The sequence below is a fragment of the Panthera pardus genome, unplaced genomic scaffold (genome assembly GCF_024362965.1).
Source record: "Panthera pardus isolate Hobbes unplaced genomic scaffold, ASM2436296v1 HiC_scaffold_26, whole genome shotgun sequence".
Classification (NCBI taxonomy): Eukaryota; Metazoa; Chordata; class Mammalia; order Carnivora; family Felidae; genus Panthera; species Panthera pardus.
The window spans coordinates 20,723,150-20,741,608 of record NW_026526832.1 but is presented as its reverse complement, the minus strand read 5'-3'; the positions used below and the strand labels follow the sequence as shown (position 1 = coordinate 20,741,608).

Here is an 18,459-nt window from a genome sequence, read left to right as displayed (position 1 = left end):
ACTATTGGTTAAACGCAGTCTTTATATAGTATCTTAGCGATACTGCTTTCCGAATGTGAAAGATTTAGTACGCAGCAATATAACACTAACATGGAAGTTAATGACGTATCCTAAGCAGCAGAGCTCAGCAAGGCTATTCCACCTTACCAAGAAGAAACCTTCTCTCAAGAAACCAGCAGTGACTCAAGGCAGCCACAAACGTTTCCTTTAAAAAGATGGGGCACCTGGGTGGCTCAGTTTGTTGAGCGTCCAACTTTGGCTCAGGTCATGATCTCAAGGTTCCTTGAGTTCAAGCCCCATGTCGGGCTCTGTGCTGACAGTGTGAAGCCTGCTTGGGATTCTGTCTCCCCCTCTATCTGCCTTTCCCCCACTCACACTATCTCTGTCTTTCTCAAAATAAGTAAATAAACTTAAAAAAAAAAGGTAGTTCTAGAGCCACAGAACATCAAATTAGTTATGGCAGTAAGCAAAGGGCCAAGGTACACTTAAATATCATTGCTCTCGCTACAAAGATCTTTTTTTTTTTTTAAGTTTATTTATTTATTTGGAGAGAGAGAGGGAGAGAGGGAGAGAGGGCAAGGGAGGAGCAGAGAGAGAGAGAGAGGGAGAGAAAGAGAATGTCAAGCAGGCTTCACGCTATCAGTGCAGAGCCAGACACGGGGCTCAGACCCATGAACCATGAGATCATGACCTGAGCCAAAACCAAGAGTCAGATGCTTAGCCAACTGAGCGACCCAGGTGCCCCAAAGACAGATCTTTTAATCACATCAATGACTTCCTTCTTTTATCATATTTCTTATTCTGCCACATGAGAGAATAATATCGGTAACTATTTTAAGATATAAGAGTAGCCAGCAGGGGTGGGTGGGTGGACAGATGTAGTCTACATTAGATATCCAGGTACCTTACTTACTCAAAAACTAAAAGATCTGTAGGAATGGAGTTCTAAATGCCTGTTTATTAATAATTTTATTCGTGTAAGACCACAGTTACATGCTTATCAAATATATACAACTGCTTCTGCATTAAGAAATAACACAAATGACTTGAAATTTAGTAAGTAGGACCAGAAACTCAATTCTTCCCACTCACTTACCTTGAGAGGCGGTACTTTTCGCACCTGGATCCTGTCTGCTCTACTGAGAAAGGGCTGTGGCGAGACGTGAAATGGCTGCTGGTGCTGGCGATTCTCAGTGACACGCGGCCTTTTCTCCCAGCTCACAGGGGCCTCTTCTTGGAGGAGACAAGATTTCCTCTTAAGGCTCTCTGGGCTGTGGTCGGTCAGAGCTGATGGAAGTTCTTTCATACTGGTCTCCTGTGGACCTGTTTCCACTATGGGCTTCATTCCTGGCTTATCCACCCCAGGACTCTTGGGTTTGTTTGGGGACGTAACTAAAGCTCCTTGGCTTTCATCTTTGTTGTAATTAGAAACTGTAGTGAGATGATTCTCTTTCTCAGACTCCTGTTCAACAGAGGCAACTGGCTTCTGCTCCAAGAGCTCATCATCCTTAGGGCACTTGATGGGAACAGTGCCGCCAAGCTCTTGGGTATTGCTTGCTGAGGACAGTAGGGGCTCTGTGGGCTTCGAGTTCGGCGGCACCAGATCTTGGCTTTCATGCTCTTCCTTCCTTACTGGGGATGGTGCTTGTGCCACTTCTTCTTTAGACTCTAACTGGGGAATCACTGGGACTGTACTGGCAGGTGAGGCCTCTGAAGGAAGCATGGATTTTGGTTGCTCTGCTGGGGTTTTCTTTACTTTGAGATCACTGGGCGAGGCTGTTAATTTCTTTGAATCCTCAAGGCTCAGGCCAGAACTAAAAGGTGGAAGAAAAAAATATTCTAGTTGAGAAATGGCTCGTGTTATTGAAAGCATTATGAGATAATAGTATATGGCAATGCCTAGAAGGAACCCTGATACATCGGAGGTATTCCTCACATGTTATCTTCACTATTATCATCATTAGTGAAGCTCTGGAGTTCGACTGCCTGGATGCAAATCCTGGCTCTGGTAAGATCCATGTGACATTGAGTAAGTCACTAGTCTTCTGTACCTCACTTTCTTCAGTTATATACTGAAATTCATCACTTGATACTATTGGTGTTATTAAGTTAATGCATGTAAAGTACTTAGAACAGTACCTAGCACATATTAAAGCTCAATAATGTTAATTATTATCATTACTTTTGCATATAAGAGGGGCTACCTTGTCTAGAAGCAAGCATCACAGACTACTCACAAGGGAAGTGAAAAAAGACCAAGACCCATGCACCCTGATCAACTCTGCTCTGCAGCACCTGAGAAAGGCTGGCCCAAGAAATCTAAGGGCCCCTGAGGAGACAGGAGTTGGCTGTCAACACTCTCCAAGCATTGAAAATTAGAACTTGGGAGTTTCTGGAAAGCCTGTTTAAACTTCATTTAGTATAGTTCTATAATTCCGAGACCAATGCCTCTGAGCTATCCCAGGAGTGAACTGATGGGACTTCCATAGTGTGGCCTAGAGCTAAGCTACTCAGTATGAGTCACTAGAGACTCCTCCTAATGTTTTAGGATATTGTTTAAACAGGCAAAAGCAAGGTACCCTCTTTGGTGACTTCAATCAGGACTGCACAATGGCTAACAACAAAACTATACAATACCAAAAAACAGTTCTTCTATAAAAGCTGGCAAAAAATAAGAGCTAAAAACAGAAAAACCCAAGAATTGCTACAATGCTCTATCTGCCTAAGGAGGGAGGGCTCAGAGCTCATACTAAGAGTGGAGAAATATCAATACGTGAAACTCTTTTTCTTTTCTTTTTTTTTTAAAGATTTTAAGTAATCTCTATACCCAACGTGGGGCTTGAACTCACAACCCCAAGATCACGAGTTGCATGCCCTAATACCTGAACCAGCCAGGTGCCCCAATAAGTGAGACTCTGAATCTCAGTAGGAATTACTTCCTAAGTGACCATAAAGGGGATCAATGAACTACTTGAAGACAAGGACAAGAGCCATTAGTTCTCAAACTGTGGGTATGAGTGTTCTTAAGGACTGCCATTAGGTATGCAGAAGGAAAGAAGGGAGCCAAACCAACAGAATCTGGATGTTCAATTCTACTTCGAACAATACAGCTCCACTGCCATCTATTTAAATGTCCCCTTTAAAATTTTATTTGGACTTTTTGTTAGGAAAAAAAAAAAAAATTTAGACAACATATCCTTGAGAACGGGGTTTGTATCTTGATTCAGCTATGAATATCTCCCAGAGGGCCTTATACAGAGAAGAAGCTGTTTAATGATGCACTGGGCATAATGATCCATATTATGGGATTCCTCAGTGATTCTGGATAAATTATCATCTTGTGGGATGATAATTAACTACTAGAAAAGATGTACAGAATTTCAGTATTCTCTTAACTTAAAAAGTCACTGGAAGAACTATTCACCCTATTCAAAGAAAGGGACTCCAATTCAAGATAACACTTTTTTTTTTTTTTTTTTTTCCCTTTCATAAAACCATCCCACCCACAATAGTAATGTGTTAAGAGTCAAGTAATCCAATTCTGGGCACCCATGACTCATAAAAAGAAAATAATTCTTCCTAAAATAGAATTAGTGAAGGAAATTGAGGACCAGATTTTCTAGAAAGGTAGTAAGATGAAACACTGTGTGACATATATGTAGGAATGAACATTTGGTTTATAGAACCTGTCTTGATATTACCTCTGACCATAGTAGCTTTCAAAGAATTGTTCTTTCCATGGCTCTACTTTTTTCTCCTTCTCAATCTCTTGTCGAATTCTCACCTGCATCTCAGGTGTAAACTCACCTATAATGTACCAAAATAAAATAAGATAAAATTTTTAAAAAGGATACTCAATAGAAATATGGTGTTTCCATTTTTTAACTTTGCAGATTACAAAAGACTCATGCAGGAGTCAAAATACCATCATGTGAAAATAATAGAAATTTCCCAGAATTCTAACAGAAATTTCTCAAAATTCCTCACTGGAAGGGAGCAGCTAAATGCCATCAGGTGAAATAAAAATACTTGTGCACCACTCCATGCGGTTTTCGGTCTCAGCTGGGCCACTTGTGCCTTTTCTCTGGGCTTTCCTTGTAGCACCTCCCTCTAACACCAAACATCATTTCTCTACAGATTTCTTTTATCACTAACCTTGAATGTTTAATTTCCACTGAAAATTTGATATGACTCTCATCATATGTTTTCAGTAAATAATGCCACTGAGTATTTTATTATTTTAAAGCTCTGTTTCTCTGAGGCGACTTGTATTTTATGCCCTTTATCTCCTACTGCATAATGAACAGCTATGGCCCCGCTCAGAGGCATTTAAGGCACCAGTAAAAAGAGAGGGAGCTATTTAGGAGTTGCTAGTTTTCTAACTGTCCCAGAAATTGTGCCACTCTAGCGCCTTGGCGAGGAGGCATTCAACATGTCAAACACCCAGCTGCTCGGAACATGACAGTTACGTGCACATACTACCAGCCGCCTTCAGTCCTCCCACTCCATCAGCAGAGAACCGTCCAATGTGCTGGGTAGGCCACCTTCAAGCCGAGGCTTGGAAACATTGCTCTCTGTTATATTCTACCACCAAGGACACCAAGGAATAAGAGGTAGCAATGGTAGACGTGAAGTTGAAGGTCTCTTGGGGGTAAGAAAACGGAAAGGGAAAGTGTCTGAGGACACAGTCCTGGTCATGTAAGTAGGAAAAGAGGAATCTGTCTGCCGGAATCCAACGGAGAACTACTTTTTTGTCGAGTCCACTGTGCATGACAGAATGAGGAACAGAAAGTACTGCATTCTGTCCACACGTGTACAGTGTTCAAAGTGTTTGCTGCTCACATGACTCTAGGTATAGCAGTGACTGCTCCTATGCAGTTAACACTGCTAATAATAGTTAACACCGATACTAATCAAGGTATCACTATCGTTAACATCTACTTCAAAAAACTAGCGGTTGGGCAGGGTATAAACCCTTTACCAAATTCTTTTTTTTTTTTTTTTTTTTTTAAAGTAGGCTTCATGCCCGGCATGAACTCACGACCCTGAGATCAAGGCCTGAACTGAGTTCAAGAGTTGGAAGCTTAACCCATTGAGCCACCCAGGTGCCCCTACCACATTATTCTTAAAGGTAATGATAATGTATATGTTTTATAGTGCTTTTGTAATTTTAGCTCTTTCAGAAAAAAAGTAATCAGTGTGAGAGCCTTTCTACACAGAATTTGCCCCCTAGGGGCAATGGGATGGCTCAGTTGAGCGTCCAACTTTGGCTCAGGTCATAATTTATCTCACGCTTCGGGAGCCCGAGCCCCTCATTGGACTGTCTGCTGTCAGCACAGAACCCACTTCAGTCCTCTGGCCCCCCAACCCCTGCACCTCTCCTGTTTGCACTCTCTCTCTCAGAAATAAATAAACACACACAAAAAATTAACCATTTAAAAAAAAAAGGACAGAATTTGCCTCCGAAAAGAACAAAAACAAGAGGAGGGAAAATGTCAACAACTGCAGTGAATGTAGATATTAGCTTGTCAATTAACCCTAAATGCTAGAGATCTGACAAAAAGTCAGATGAACAGCATTCCTAATTGCTCTCGTTACAAATGTATTTACTTTTAATCTTTTTTTTTTTTTTACGTTTATTTTATTTTTGAGAGAGAGACAGAGTAAGAGCGGGGGAGGGACAGAGAGAGAGAGGGAGACACAGAATCTGAAACAAGCTCCAGGCTCTGAGCCATCAGCATGGAGCCTGACGTGGGGCTCAAACCCATGAACTGTGAGATCATGACCTGAGCCAAAGTTGGAGGCTTAACTGACTGAGCCACCCAGGTGCCCCATAAATTTATTTATTTTAAAGTTTCTCACACTTGTTTTAAGCTATGCCTTGGCATAAATTCATTATGACTTTTCAAGTGCTGGTTTGTATTCCATGTGTAACTGAAAAACAAACATAATACAGCACTGTAACTAATTTTACACTCCACTTATTAAGGAGCTTAGTAAAATCTCACTTCCTAGACATTAACCTAGAATCACTAAGTCAGAATCGTTAGGACTAGGGCCTAAAAATCTGGGTTTTTTTGTTTTTTTGTTGTTTTTTTTTTTTAGTTTCCCAGGTGACTGTGATTTCTTGAAGAAACATTGCTAGACTCCATCTGGAGCTAAAACCTGGTTACACAGGCTCCGGATAAAGGTCAGTGTAGTGTTTCACACAGGATAGCTACCTCTACCCCATGGAAACATCCTGTCCTTTGCCTACCAAAATTGCTCAAAAACTCATTGAGGCGCAGAGGTGCCAATATGCCCTCACAGCGGCTCCAAGTGCATATACAACCTAGGAAGCATGCAGGGTAGAACACTTACCTTCTGAGAGTCGTTCCTTCCAGCCTTGGGCTGCTGAAGTGAAGAACTCATTGTTAAGGGCTGAGCCATTTAACTTCATCAGACCATCTGGACCAACCTGGGTCAAAGAACAAGCCAAGAAAAGCTAACAATGAAAGCCAAATGTATCTTGTGGAATTTGACTTTATTTTAGAGAAGAATGTATACACATTTATACATATATATTTAATTTTATAGAAACATGACTAGATCATACCATACTGCCTATTATGGATACTCCTGTTTTATAATGTATCACTTTTTTCTAATAAATTTCTTTCCTGATTACCTCTCCTCCCTTCTTCCTCTACTCTCAATTCCATTTCCCATTTATTCTACTCAAAGAATCATCTGCAAACAAATACATATATATCTAAGAAGTTCTTTTCTTGAGAGGTTTATTATTTGTTTTGTAAAACTGTGACCAATCTACACACACTCCTCTGAATCTAATTTTTCTCACGTAATACACTATAGAAGTCTCTCCAAGTCAACAGGCACAATGTTAGCCTTTATAATAGCTGCATATTTTTTCATTGTATGTATGCACCTCATTTCATTTACCCAGTTTCTTTTTTTTAGCTTTGCTTTTAAGAGAGAGACAGAGAGAGAGTGAGCGCCTGGGAGAGGCAGAGAGAGAGGGGAGACAGAATTCCGAGCAGGTTCTGCACTGTCAGCACAGAGCCCTATACAGGGCTTGAACTTATGAACTGAGAGATCATGACCTGAGTTGAAATCAAGGAGCTGGATGCTTAACCAACTGAGCCACCCAGATGCCCCCCATTTACCAGTTTCTTAATCATAAACATACACCTTGTTTCCTATGTTTTCCCATAATGAACCAAGCTGCAATTAGCATTCGGGTAAAAATGAACATACCAGTGCTTCTATTTCTGTGGAGTAAGTTCTAAAAGCAAAGCAATATTGTGTGTGTAAGCAGGTATTGTTAAGACTATTTTCCAAAAAGGCTACAATTCATATTTCTATCAGAAATATATGCTTATCCTATGAACAACAGATGTTAACCAGACTATTTTCTTTTTGGCCACTCTAATGGGTTTGAAATGATAATTTCCTTTACCTTGACTACTGGAATTTTATTCACCTTTTTGCAAGTTTATTAATATTTAGATTTGCGGGGCACCTGGGTGGCTCAGTCGGTTAAGTGTCCAACTTCAGCTCAGGTCATGATCTTGCAGTTCATGATTTCATGCCCCACATCGGTCTCTGCTGACAGCTTGGAGCCTAGAGCCTGCTTTGGATTCTATGTGTCCCTCTCTCCCTGTCCCTTCCCCACTCTCACTCTCTCTCCCTCTGTCTCCCCTTCAAAAATAAACATTAAAAATTTTTTTTAAAGAAAATTAAAAAAAAATATTTAGATTTGCCATCTTGTGAAATTCTTATCATTTGCTCATTTTTCTATGAGGCTGCTTATTTTTATTATTAACTTGTGAGAATCTTTTACATAGTACTCTTAGTAAAACTAGAACATATCTTAAAAATATTTCCCTCAATCAATCTACTGGCTTGATTTGTGATGTCTTCCCAAAAGGTTTTAAGGTTCTTTATATTAAAGATTTTGGATTTCCTATCTTGGTTTAGAACCATAAAATCTTATTTAAGGACATAAAACACAAGATATGAAAAATCTGGACAGAAAAACTTAATAAAATTGCCATTCTCCCCAAAGTTAATATCTATATTTCAGTCAGAATTCCTTGCAGATTTTGCATTAACAAAATGATTTTAAAGTACATATGGAAAAAAATAAGAGAAAAATCGCCTTTCCAATTATTAAACATACCACACACAAAGCCACTATAATCAAAACTATTATTACTAGCGTTAAAAGGAATAAAGAAATGAGTGGAAGAGGAAGGTGTGCATGTAAACACATATTGCATATAACTGAATAAAATATATAACAAAGATGGTGTCTCAATCCGTGACAAAAAAATCGTTCCATTAAATACGTGGTGGAGGAACAAACGGCTGTTATTCAGTGGAAAATAAAGGTGAATCCCAATTTCCAAGCAATACAAAAAAAATTCTAGATAGATTAAAAGTTTAAATGTGGTCAAAAACAATTTTCTGAAGAAAATTTATAACTATTTGGACACCCTACAGATTGAGAAACTCACTTTCTACACCTACCTGGGCCCATATTATGTTCCCCTAGCTCTAGAGCAGAAATTGGTGAACTTTTTTCTGTTAAAGGAGAGACCGCAAATATTTTAGGCTTTGCAACGCCATAGGGCCTCTGTTGCAAGTACGTAACTCTGCCTTGACGCATATCGCAGCTACAAACAATACGTAAACTAATGTTAAGTGGCTATGTGCCGATAAAACTTTATTTACAAAAGCAGGTTGTGGGCTGAAATTGGCCAATGGGCTACAGTTTGCTGACTGCTGATCTGTACTCTAGGGAGCTGGCAGGGGGTTAACAGTCTTCCCTATAAGAACTGTAAGAACTTATAGTCTTCCCTATAAGAACTCTTATAAGAAGTCTAAGAGGTCAGCCAACCTCTGCTTGAATAGCTCAGTGATGAGCAAGTTACTCCATCACAGGTCACTCCATTTTAACAGCTCCAACTGTTAAAAGAAAAATGTTATTTTAACTCCACATTTGCTTTCTGGAAACACAAAAAAGTTTACCTCCTTCATTTGACAAACCTTCAAATATACCTAAAGAGTGCTCCAGTCCCCTCCTATATTCTTTTCTCTGGTTTAAATAATGTTTTTCTACTTTGTGGCTGGGCATTCCATATACAGAAATGTTGTTTTCAATGTTTCATCCTACTAATACCCAGAATTCTATAAACACTCCAAACTGCATCTGACAGTGAAGTTAATTTGAGTTCCATACTTCTATAGATAAGGACATTATTTCTCAAATTACTGTGTGTTCCCACCATAATCAAATAAGTCCAACTAATGCCCCAATAAGAATTCCCCACAAGGGCACCTGGGTGGCTCAATTGGTTGAGCATCTAACTTTGGCTGAGGTCATGATCTCACGGTTTGTGAGGTCAAGCCCCACATCGGGCTCGCTACTGTCATCATGGAGCCTGCCTCAGGTCCTCTGTCCCTTCCCTGCTTATGCTGTCTCTCTCTCTCAAAAAAAAAAAAAATAATAAACATTAAAAAAAAAAAAAAAAGAATTCCCCACAGGATTGCACTCTATAGGAAGATGAATAGATAACGTTCAAGATACCTTTTAATTCTAAAACTGTATGTGGCAGTCCTCCTTCTGAGACAGGATAAGGACCATTAGTCAAAATACCATTCTAAGGAACCTGCACTAGAGTTCTAGAGATGGGCCCTCAGTTATGTCCCATCTTATTATTCCCAACCTAGTAACTTAAGTCTGTAAAATAAAGATGAGAACAATCCTTATTGAGAAATTCTCTAAAAACTTTGCCGAAATGTTGGCCTCCTAACTTGTTCGAACCAAAAACTAGGCATCCCAAACACTGTACTTTCTCTAAGAAGTGTTAAGGTGGGGAAGGCAGGAGCTGGGGACAATCAGCTTACTTACTTCTTTGTCCCTATTGCAGGTTACTACCAGCACCTGACTTACTTGGTCTCCTTGAAAATAGAATCTGACCTGCTTGCACATGTGCTGACTCATAGCACAAGGTGACTGAAAGTGATATCAATGCAGTTGAATAGAAAGATGATTTTCAGAATTTTCAAAAATAGAAATATTTTGCTTTGACATTATAGTCAATTAGCTAGGATAATGTGTGTAGCTTACCTACTCTCCTTTAATCTTACTATAAACTAGAGGGATATATTTAGTTTTTTTATTGTGAACTAGGGAAAACCCTTCTTTCTCATCTTGTTTTTATAATGATTAGGAAAAATGGGAGAGGGCCTATCAGATTACTTAGAACAAAGTATGTGCTTGGAAATAATGAATTAAAAAAAAAAAAAACTCAGAATTTAAAAACCCTCAGAATTGAATAAATCTTAGAAAATCAAAACGGTCCTATTATAGAGGAGGAAACAGATAATTAGACATGGGGGGGGGGGGTTGACTTGCAAGTAACTCTTTCTCTGATGAAAGCCTAAGTCTCTGATCGTTACCTAATTCCTGACCTAAATCTCCCTGGTCCCTTCCTAGACTCTTCTCAAATTTGGTATTTCTTCTAGCTATCTCTTTTAAGACTATAACGTAATTACTGGGCTTTTAAAATTCTTCATATATATATAATATTTTAAGTTTACTTATTTTTTCAGAGAGAAACAGTGCGGGAGAGTCAGAGACAGAGAGGGAGAGAGAGAGAATCTAAAGCAGGCTCTGCACTGCCAGCAGGGAGCCCAACGAGGGGCTCAAACCCACAAACCGTGAGATCGTGACCTGAGCCGAAACCAAGTCGGACGCTTAACTCACGGAGCCATCCAGGTGCCCCTTAAAGTTCTTTATTATGAAAACAATAAATGTTTGTTTTTTAAAAATCTAACAAAATAATGAAAATAATTAACACTCTTACCCCTTTCAAAAAATCCATTCAAGAACCCCTATTTAATGTCAGAAATAAGACAACTCTTCTTCCTGAACTGTATTCAATGAATGCCTACCGAGTATGATAGCTACACAAATTTTATTCCACAATTTTGACATTCTGATGAGATTTTTTTCCTTTGTAAGACTTACAGGGCAAAATTCTTAAGAACACTTCCATAAAAATATTCTTATTTCTTGTTCAGTAGCTTTGACACCACTTCTTTACGAGCATACATAAAAAGCTATTTAAAAAGTCTTAAGGAGTTCTAAAGGGGATGAGTGAAGAAAGCCTCAGAAGGGTTTTTGAAAACTGCTTATGCTTGAAAATAACGCACCTGACGATCCACCTCTGGAAGGAGTAAAAGCAGTCGCTGCTGGCAATCTCCAGGAAGGACTGAAAAGGTGTGTTTGTTGATCAGTGCTCGTAGATTTGTGTTAACCAGAATGGAGTCTGGTGTCTCAACATCAATTTCAGCACATTTAGTCCTTTTCATTTGCCCTATAAAAATAGGGGAAAGAATCATTTAGGCCTCCTTTACGTTCCTGTTTCTATCTAGAGTACAGTTTGCTCTGCAGTGCAAAAAAATGACAGTTGTAACTACTTTAAATATAACGCTGTGAAGAAGGGAACACTTACGGTATTTAGAAATTTTCTTCCAAGACTAACAAAAAGCAAGGTGTGGCACATACGCAAAATGATCAAAAAAAATCCAGAAAAATTCAAATCTATATAATAAATCATATTGGGATCCTTCTTCCCTTTCCATGGGAATTCTTTCATCAATTTTCATTACCTAAAAATGTTACGACTGAATAGCTTAGTGGTTTCAAGAAACTTGGTCACAATCAGAAGGTTATATTCTTTCAAAAGACTGACAGATTTCAGTACAAAAAAAAGTTTCAAATGTAAATGGCAAAAAATATCATAAACAAAAGACTAACTTGACAAAAATATTTGCAAGCCATGACAAAACTTTTGGGATTCTCCATATTAAAAGTGAATCGATATGGGGTACCTGGCTGACTTGGTCTGCACAGCGTGCAACTTTTGATCTGAGGGTCATGAGTTCAAGCCCCACACTGAGCCTAGAGCTTACTTTAAATAAATAGGTTGCTAGATATTAAAAAAAATTTTTAATGCATCTACAAATCAAAATGAAAAAGATAATCACCTTGAGAAAAATGAGCACAGGGGATTACAGGCAATTCACAGGTGACTAACCATAAACAGACGCTACGATATTAATATTTTTAAAATTCCAGTAAAACCAATGAACAGTTTTTGTCTATCAAAATGGCAAATACTGCAATACAGTGATGAGATTACACAAAGAAAAAGCTAAGACCACCTTCAAATACTGCTGATGGGGCCCAAATGAGTACAGTTTTATTAGAAGAAAATTTGATAATATATAGCAAAATTTTAATGTGCACAGGAATATAAGACTCAGAAATTCTACATTTAGAAACATATGCACAAAGCTACACAACCCTGAATGTGCATAACGTCTGCTCCTGGATGAAGCAGAAACAAAAGTAATCTATTTTTTTTAATGTTTTTATTTTTGAGAGAGAGAGAGAGCAGGGGAGGGGCAGAGAGAGAGGGAGACACAGAATCTAGAAGCAGGCTCCAGGCTGTGTGCTGCCAGCACAGAGTCCGACGCGGGGCTTGAACACACAAGTCGCGAGATCATGCCCAGAGTCAAAGTCAGACACTCAATCGACTGAGTGACCCAGGTGCCCCCAGAAGTAATCTCTCTTATTATCTCACACAGACTACCCTGACAAACCAACAGACATTCCACTATGACAGAGAATCAACAGAAACCAAAAATAAAAGGTTTAGACCTAGAAGTACTGCTATTACTGCAACTGTCACAGATAGAATACAAAATAGCGCTATATAAAAGGATTTAAAAAATAAAGAATGTGATTGTAGAGATGGGGATAAAATCATCAGGAATGAGCACAATCAGGTCTCAGTGAATTTCAAATAATATTAGTAGTAATCATAACTACAAGGACCAATAATGGCAGCTGTAAACACTTCTGTAAGGCTTCGTAAGTGCCAGGCACTACTCTAAACATAGACATGTGTTAGCTCATTTATTTTTCATGTAACCCTATGAAGTAGGAAACTATTATTATACATTTCACAGAAGAAGAAAGTGAGGTCCAAAATGGCAAGTAAGTTGCCCAAAATTGTACCACTAATTAGAGTGAAGGAATTTGAACCTAGGCATCATGGCTCCAGAGTCTGTTATTTATCAGTATAGCGTAGAGGCACAGGTATCATACAGTGCATGATCTCTGATTACTAGGTATTTAAGTTAAAAGTTCATAACAGGAACATAAAAATCCCTATATATTTGTATTTTAAAGACTTCATTTTTAAGTAATCTCTATGCCCAGTGTGGGGCTTGAACCCATGACCCTGAGATCAAGATTCACATGCTCTACTCGCTGAGTCAGCCAGGTGCCCGCAAATCCCTATGTATTTTAAGAAAATAAAAAATTTTTAAGTTTGTTTATTTACTTAGAGAGAGAGAGAGAGAGAGAGAGAGAGCACGCGCATGAGCAGGTGAGAGGGGCAGAAGGAGAGAGAGGGAGAATCCCAAGCAGATTCCATGCTGTCAGCACAGAGCCTGAAGTGGGGTTTGATCTCATGCACTGTGAGATCATGATCCGAGCTGACACTTAGCCAACTGAATCACCCAGGCACCCTTAAGAAAAATTTTAAAACTTCAAGATAATTCCTGGGACAGAGAAGAAATCACAGTAAAAAATTTTAAAACTTCAAATTGGATGATATTAAAAACAGAATTTGAGAGACAAAGGTAAATATCCCCCAAATTAAAATAGTACCAAAATATATAAATGAAAAGTAAAGGCTTCTACATTCCCAGCTTTCTACCAAAAGGGACATTTTATTTATATTTTTATATTTTTTTAAGTTTATTTATTTTGAGAGCGAGAGAGAGAGAGCAAGCGAGCGAGTGTGCACACAAGCACACATATAGGGGAGGAGCAGAGAAGGAAGGAGAGAGAGAGAATCCCAATTAGGCTCTGTGCTGTCAGTGCAGAGCGACAGCACAGAGCCCAACGAGGGGCTCAATTCCATGAACCGTTAGACCATGACTTGCGCCGAAATCAGGAGTAGGATGCTTAACGGACTGAGCCACCCAGGCACCCCAAAAATGACATTTTTAATTTGAAATGAAATCACAATATACATACAAATTATATTTAGTATTTTCTTTCACAGAATATCTTAAACATCTTTCCAAACTATCACCTACAAAACTCTTTAAAAAGCTGCACCATATTCCAACATACATACTATGACTAACTTAATTAGGCACCCACTGAGGATCACAGAGGTGATCATTTTTTGGTCTGCATAAACAATGTTGCAATGACCCCAGGGACTGAGAGCAACATCCTACATGTTATTTCCATTAATGCTTATTTGCATGAGAGGAGATGAACCTGCATTTACTTCTTGGCCATGAGGTGAAAGTTAGATACACCATGCTTTCTTTTTTTTACGGTTAATTTTTCCTAGTTTGTTAGTATGCAAGCCAGAAATTTGCAGTCCATAATTTCTCAATTTTTTACATTTACATTTCTACTGCAGTTGAATGAAGATACTAAAATTGTGACTTTGACTGCATTTAAGTAGAATGTAGTCTCCATAAGGAAGGAACTTTGTTCATCACCACATCACTAGGAACTTGTGTTTGGCATATTAGTATACCTTCTATAAGTAGTTATTTAATTAATGAATATTTTTAATCCTTGGCAGTGGAATTGATGATCAAAGGGTATGCTCAGTTCACGGCAGATACTGCTTCTAAAGAAAAATGCACCATTTTACAATCCACCCAGAATCAAACCTGATTTTTACAAAGAAGTTGTCTGGGGGCGCCTGGGTGGCTCAGTCGGTTAAGCGGCCGACTTCAGCTCAGGTCATGATCTCGCGGTCCGTGAGTTCGAGCCCTGCGTCGGACTCTGTGCTGACAGCTCAGAGCCTGGAGCCTGTTTCGGATTCTGTGTCTCCCTCTCTCTGACCCTCCCCCGTTCATGCTTTGTCTCTCTCTGTCTCAAAAATAAAAAAAACATTAAAAAAAAAAAAAAAGAAAAGAAGTTGTCTGGTTGCTGGAAGGCAAAGAAGCTGGCACCTCCAGCAACTTATTGACTCGGCTCTTAATTTCATCGCTTATACTGTGCCTGGTAATCTTCAAATTATTTCCCCTGCCTGCCTTACACCTCACTTCTAAGCGTCTTCTTGGGGAGCAAAAACAAATTAGATTGGTTCTGCTCTCTGCAGGTGCCTGGACACCTGAGCCACAGCTCCTATGGGACTGGAAATGTCTCTAGGTATCCATATTGTAGCACAATGTTCCAAAAACACCATAATTAAAATTTAAACCAATCCCAGGAAGGCAAGTATTGGATTTCAAGAATTCTTTCTTCTCCCTTTTCTCTTTTTAAAGATTTTATTATTTTTAAATAATCTCTACACCCAATGTGGGGCTTGAACTCACAAACCTGAGATTAAGAGTCGAGTACTCTACCGACTGAGCCAGCCAGGTACCTCTGGAATTCAGGAATTCTTACTTATTTTGATAAATAATCTGTAAAATCAAACAACAACAAAAACCCAAAGAAGCTGTCTGAAATATTATTAATTCTGTTCTCACACTTAATAGTGTGGAAGGGTCTGGAACACAGAAGTGGGTATACAATGACTTCTTCCAATTTTATCACCATTGCCACACTATCTTTTAGCTTCTATTCTGCTTCTGAGATGTTCACCATCCCAATTCCTACATCTTTGTACACGAAGTGTTTTCTTTCTCTCTGGAAGCTTTTTTGGAATCTTCTCATTATCCTGGATGCTTTGAAATTTCAAAAGAATGTGCCTTGGAATGGGTTTCTTTTTATTCATGTTTCTTGACACCAATTGTGTACTTTTACTCTGGAATCTCTGACTTCAAATTTTCTGGAATTTTTTCCTTTTTTTTTTTTGTTTCTGGAATTTTCTTATATTATTTTTCTTTTATCTTACTCCCCGTTCTATTGTTGTTATTTCTGATGGTCCTACTATTTTATTAAATTTTTTTAAATGTTTATTTTTGAAGGAGAGAGAGACAGAGCATGAACATGCGAGCAGAAGAAAGAGAGAGAGACAAACACACACACAGAATCTGAAGTAGGCTCCAAGCTCTGAACCCACAAACCACAAGATCATGACCCAGCTGAAGACCTAGATGTTTAACTGAATGAGCCACCCAGGCAAACCTAAAAATGTTTTATTTTTTTCTTTTTGAGAGAGAGACAAAGAGGAAGGGAGAGGGGCAGAGGGAAAGAGAGAATCTTAAGCAGGCTCCACACCCAGTGCAGAGCTGATGTAGGGTTTGATCTCATGACTGTGAGATCATGACCTAAGACGAAATCAAGAATCCAACGTTTAACAGACTGAACCACCCAAGTGCTCCTCTGATGGTCGTACTATTTTAGACATTAGACATTCTAGATTGGTATTCCAATTTTCTTACCTTCTCTCTCCTTTTGAATCTCTCTTTTGCCCTATGTTTGAGAAATTTCTTTACCTTTTAGTATTTCCATCATAATTTTTTATTTAAGCTACATTATTACTTAATACTGAGAACTCTTTATTTTCTGATTTTTAAAATAGTAGTCTATTCTTTCATGGATGCAATATCATCTTTTATTTCTTTCTGTGGATATTATAGTTTTTAAAGTTGCTTGTTTTAAATTTTCCTGAATTGTCTGTTTCTTCTGTATCTGTATTTCAGATTCTGTGTCTCATGATGGAGGTCTTCAAAGGTGATTGTGAACAATCACAATTGGGGGAAAAAAAAAAAAAAAGCCTGACTGGAGGGGCTCCTGGGTGGCTCAATCAGTTAGTTAAATATCTGACTTTGGCTCAAGCCATGATCTCATGGGTTCATGAGTTCGAGCCCCAGGTTGGATTCTGCAATGATAGCTTGGAGCCCATAGTCTGCTTCCATTCTGTCTTTCTCTCTCTTTGTTCCTCCCCAACTTGGGTGCACACATTCTCTCTCTGTCTCTCTCTCACAAGTAAACAAACTTTTTTTTTTTTTTTTTTTAAAAGGCCTGGGGCACGTGGGTGGCTCAATTGGTTGAGGATCTTACTTTGGCTCAGGTCATGAGCTCACGGTTCCTGAGTTCAAGCCCTGCATCAGGCTCTGTGCTGACAGCTCGGAGCCTGGAGCCTGCTTCAGATTCTGTGTCTCCCTCTCCCTCTGTCCCTCCCCTGCTTGTGTTCTCTCGCTCTCTCTCTGTCTCTCTCTGTCTCTCTCTGTCTGTCTGTCTCTCTCTCTCTCTCTCTCTCACACACACACACACACACACACACACACACACAAACATTAAAACTTTTTTTTTTTTAATTTTAAAAAAAGGTCAACTGGAAATTTTGGGTACATAGGTAGGTAGGTCTTATAGACTGATGAGCTCCACAGAAGTGTGAACAAGATGGTTTCTTTTTAGACTGCAATCTATAAATTTGGCTGCAGATTTTCTTCTAAGGCTATTCAATTTCTTTAGGTATCAACCCATCCATCTCCTGCTGAAACACAGGTGGGGCTGGAAGGAAGGAAATAGTGGTGGCAGAAATATGCTTTCCTACTAGCATTCTGGAAGCCAAGCAGAAGGATCACTATTGGTATTTGTATTTTTCTTTATTCCCCTGATTTCAGTACACTGCCTCATTATCTGCCCTTAGCCATGAGTGGTATCTTTGAATTTGAAGTCTGTATGGTTTCATTTCACCTCAAAACAAATCTCCTGTCTCCTGCTTGGGTGAAGCATCAATCTGCTTCTTACTAACTTTCACAAAAGGTCTTCTTTTCAACCCTAGGCTTCATTCACCCTTCTCCATTATGACACATGGTTATCTCCTATTCTGGAATCTGTCTGGTGTTCTGCAGACTTAACTGGCTTGCTTATTATTGGCATCTGTTGCTCAGCTCTGTGAAAAACTCCATCCAGTTTTCATCTTTCAAAATTTGTTGACACTGCCTGCCCATCTGTTGTCTCCTTGTTTTCGTTACCCTTATGGATTTAATCTTTTGCATTTCCTTATTCTCATCTTAGTGGGATTTCAAAGGGAGCAGGAAAAAAGGGTCAGTTTTCTGTGTTTAATTATAAGTCCTTCTGTCTTTCTGTACACAGAAATAAGACACTAATAATGCTGGACAAAGCAACCTATTGTCAGAAAAAGAACTAAACCACAAAACAGCTGCTGAATTTCAAACACACAGTTGACAAATTAAGATGCAGAACCGTCTTTGTAAATCAACTTACTTGTGTGGAGCCTGTCAGACCTCTGGAATGACTTCTTCCCCAAGCCTAGCAAGGGATTTTCCACTTGAACTGAACAAGAAAAGCTAGAATTTGAGTTCTGAGGGCTGCTTGACTGGCCATCAGATGGCTTTCCTTCCCACATTGCTAAGAGAAAAAAATATATCAAAGACTGGTGACACTGAGGTTACAGACAGAAATCAATCAAACAATTAAAT

General features: G+C 39.0%; 1 protein-coding gene across 4 annotated transcripts in view; it reads right to left on the bottom strand.

Moving 5' to 3' along the window:
• Positions 1-18,459, bottom strand: part of ASXL2 (ASXL transcriptional regulator 2) — a 133,267-nt gene that overhangs the window by 12,531 nt on the left and 102,277 nt on the right. For all 4 annotated transcript variants that reach the window (XM_053891078.1, XM_053891080.1, XM_053891079.1 and 1 more), the window contains 5 exons: positions 18,245-18,388; positions 11,224-11,387; positions 6,361-6,457; positions 3,702-3,807; positions 1,097-1,814 (listed from right to left, as the gene is read on the bottom strand). In XM_053891078.1, the coding sequence (XP_053747053.1) occupies positions 1,097-1,814; positions 3,702-3,807; positions 6,361-6,457; positions 11,224-11,387; positions 18,245-18,388 (1,229 nt within the window). The remainder of the gene's footprint in view (positions 1-1,096; positions 1,815-3,701; positions 3,808-6,360; positions 6,458-11,223; positions 11,388-18,244; positions 18,389-18,459) is intronic.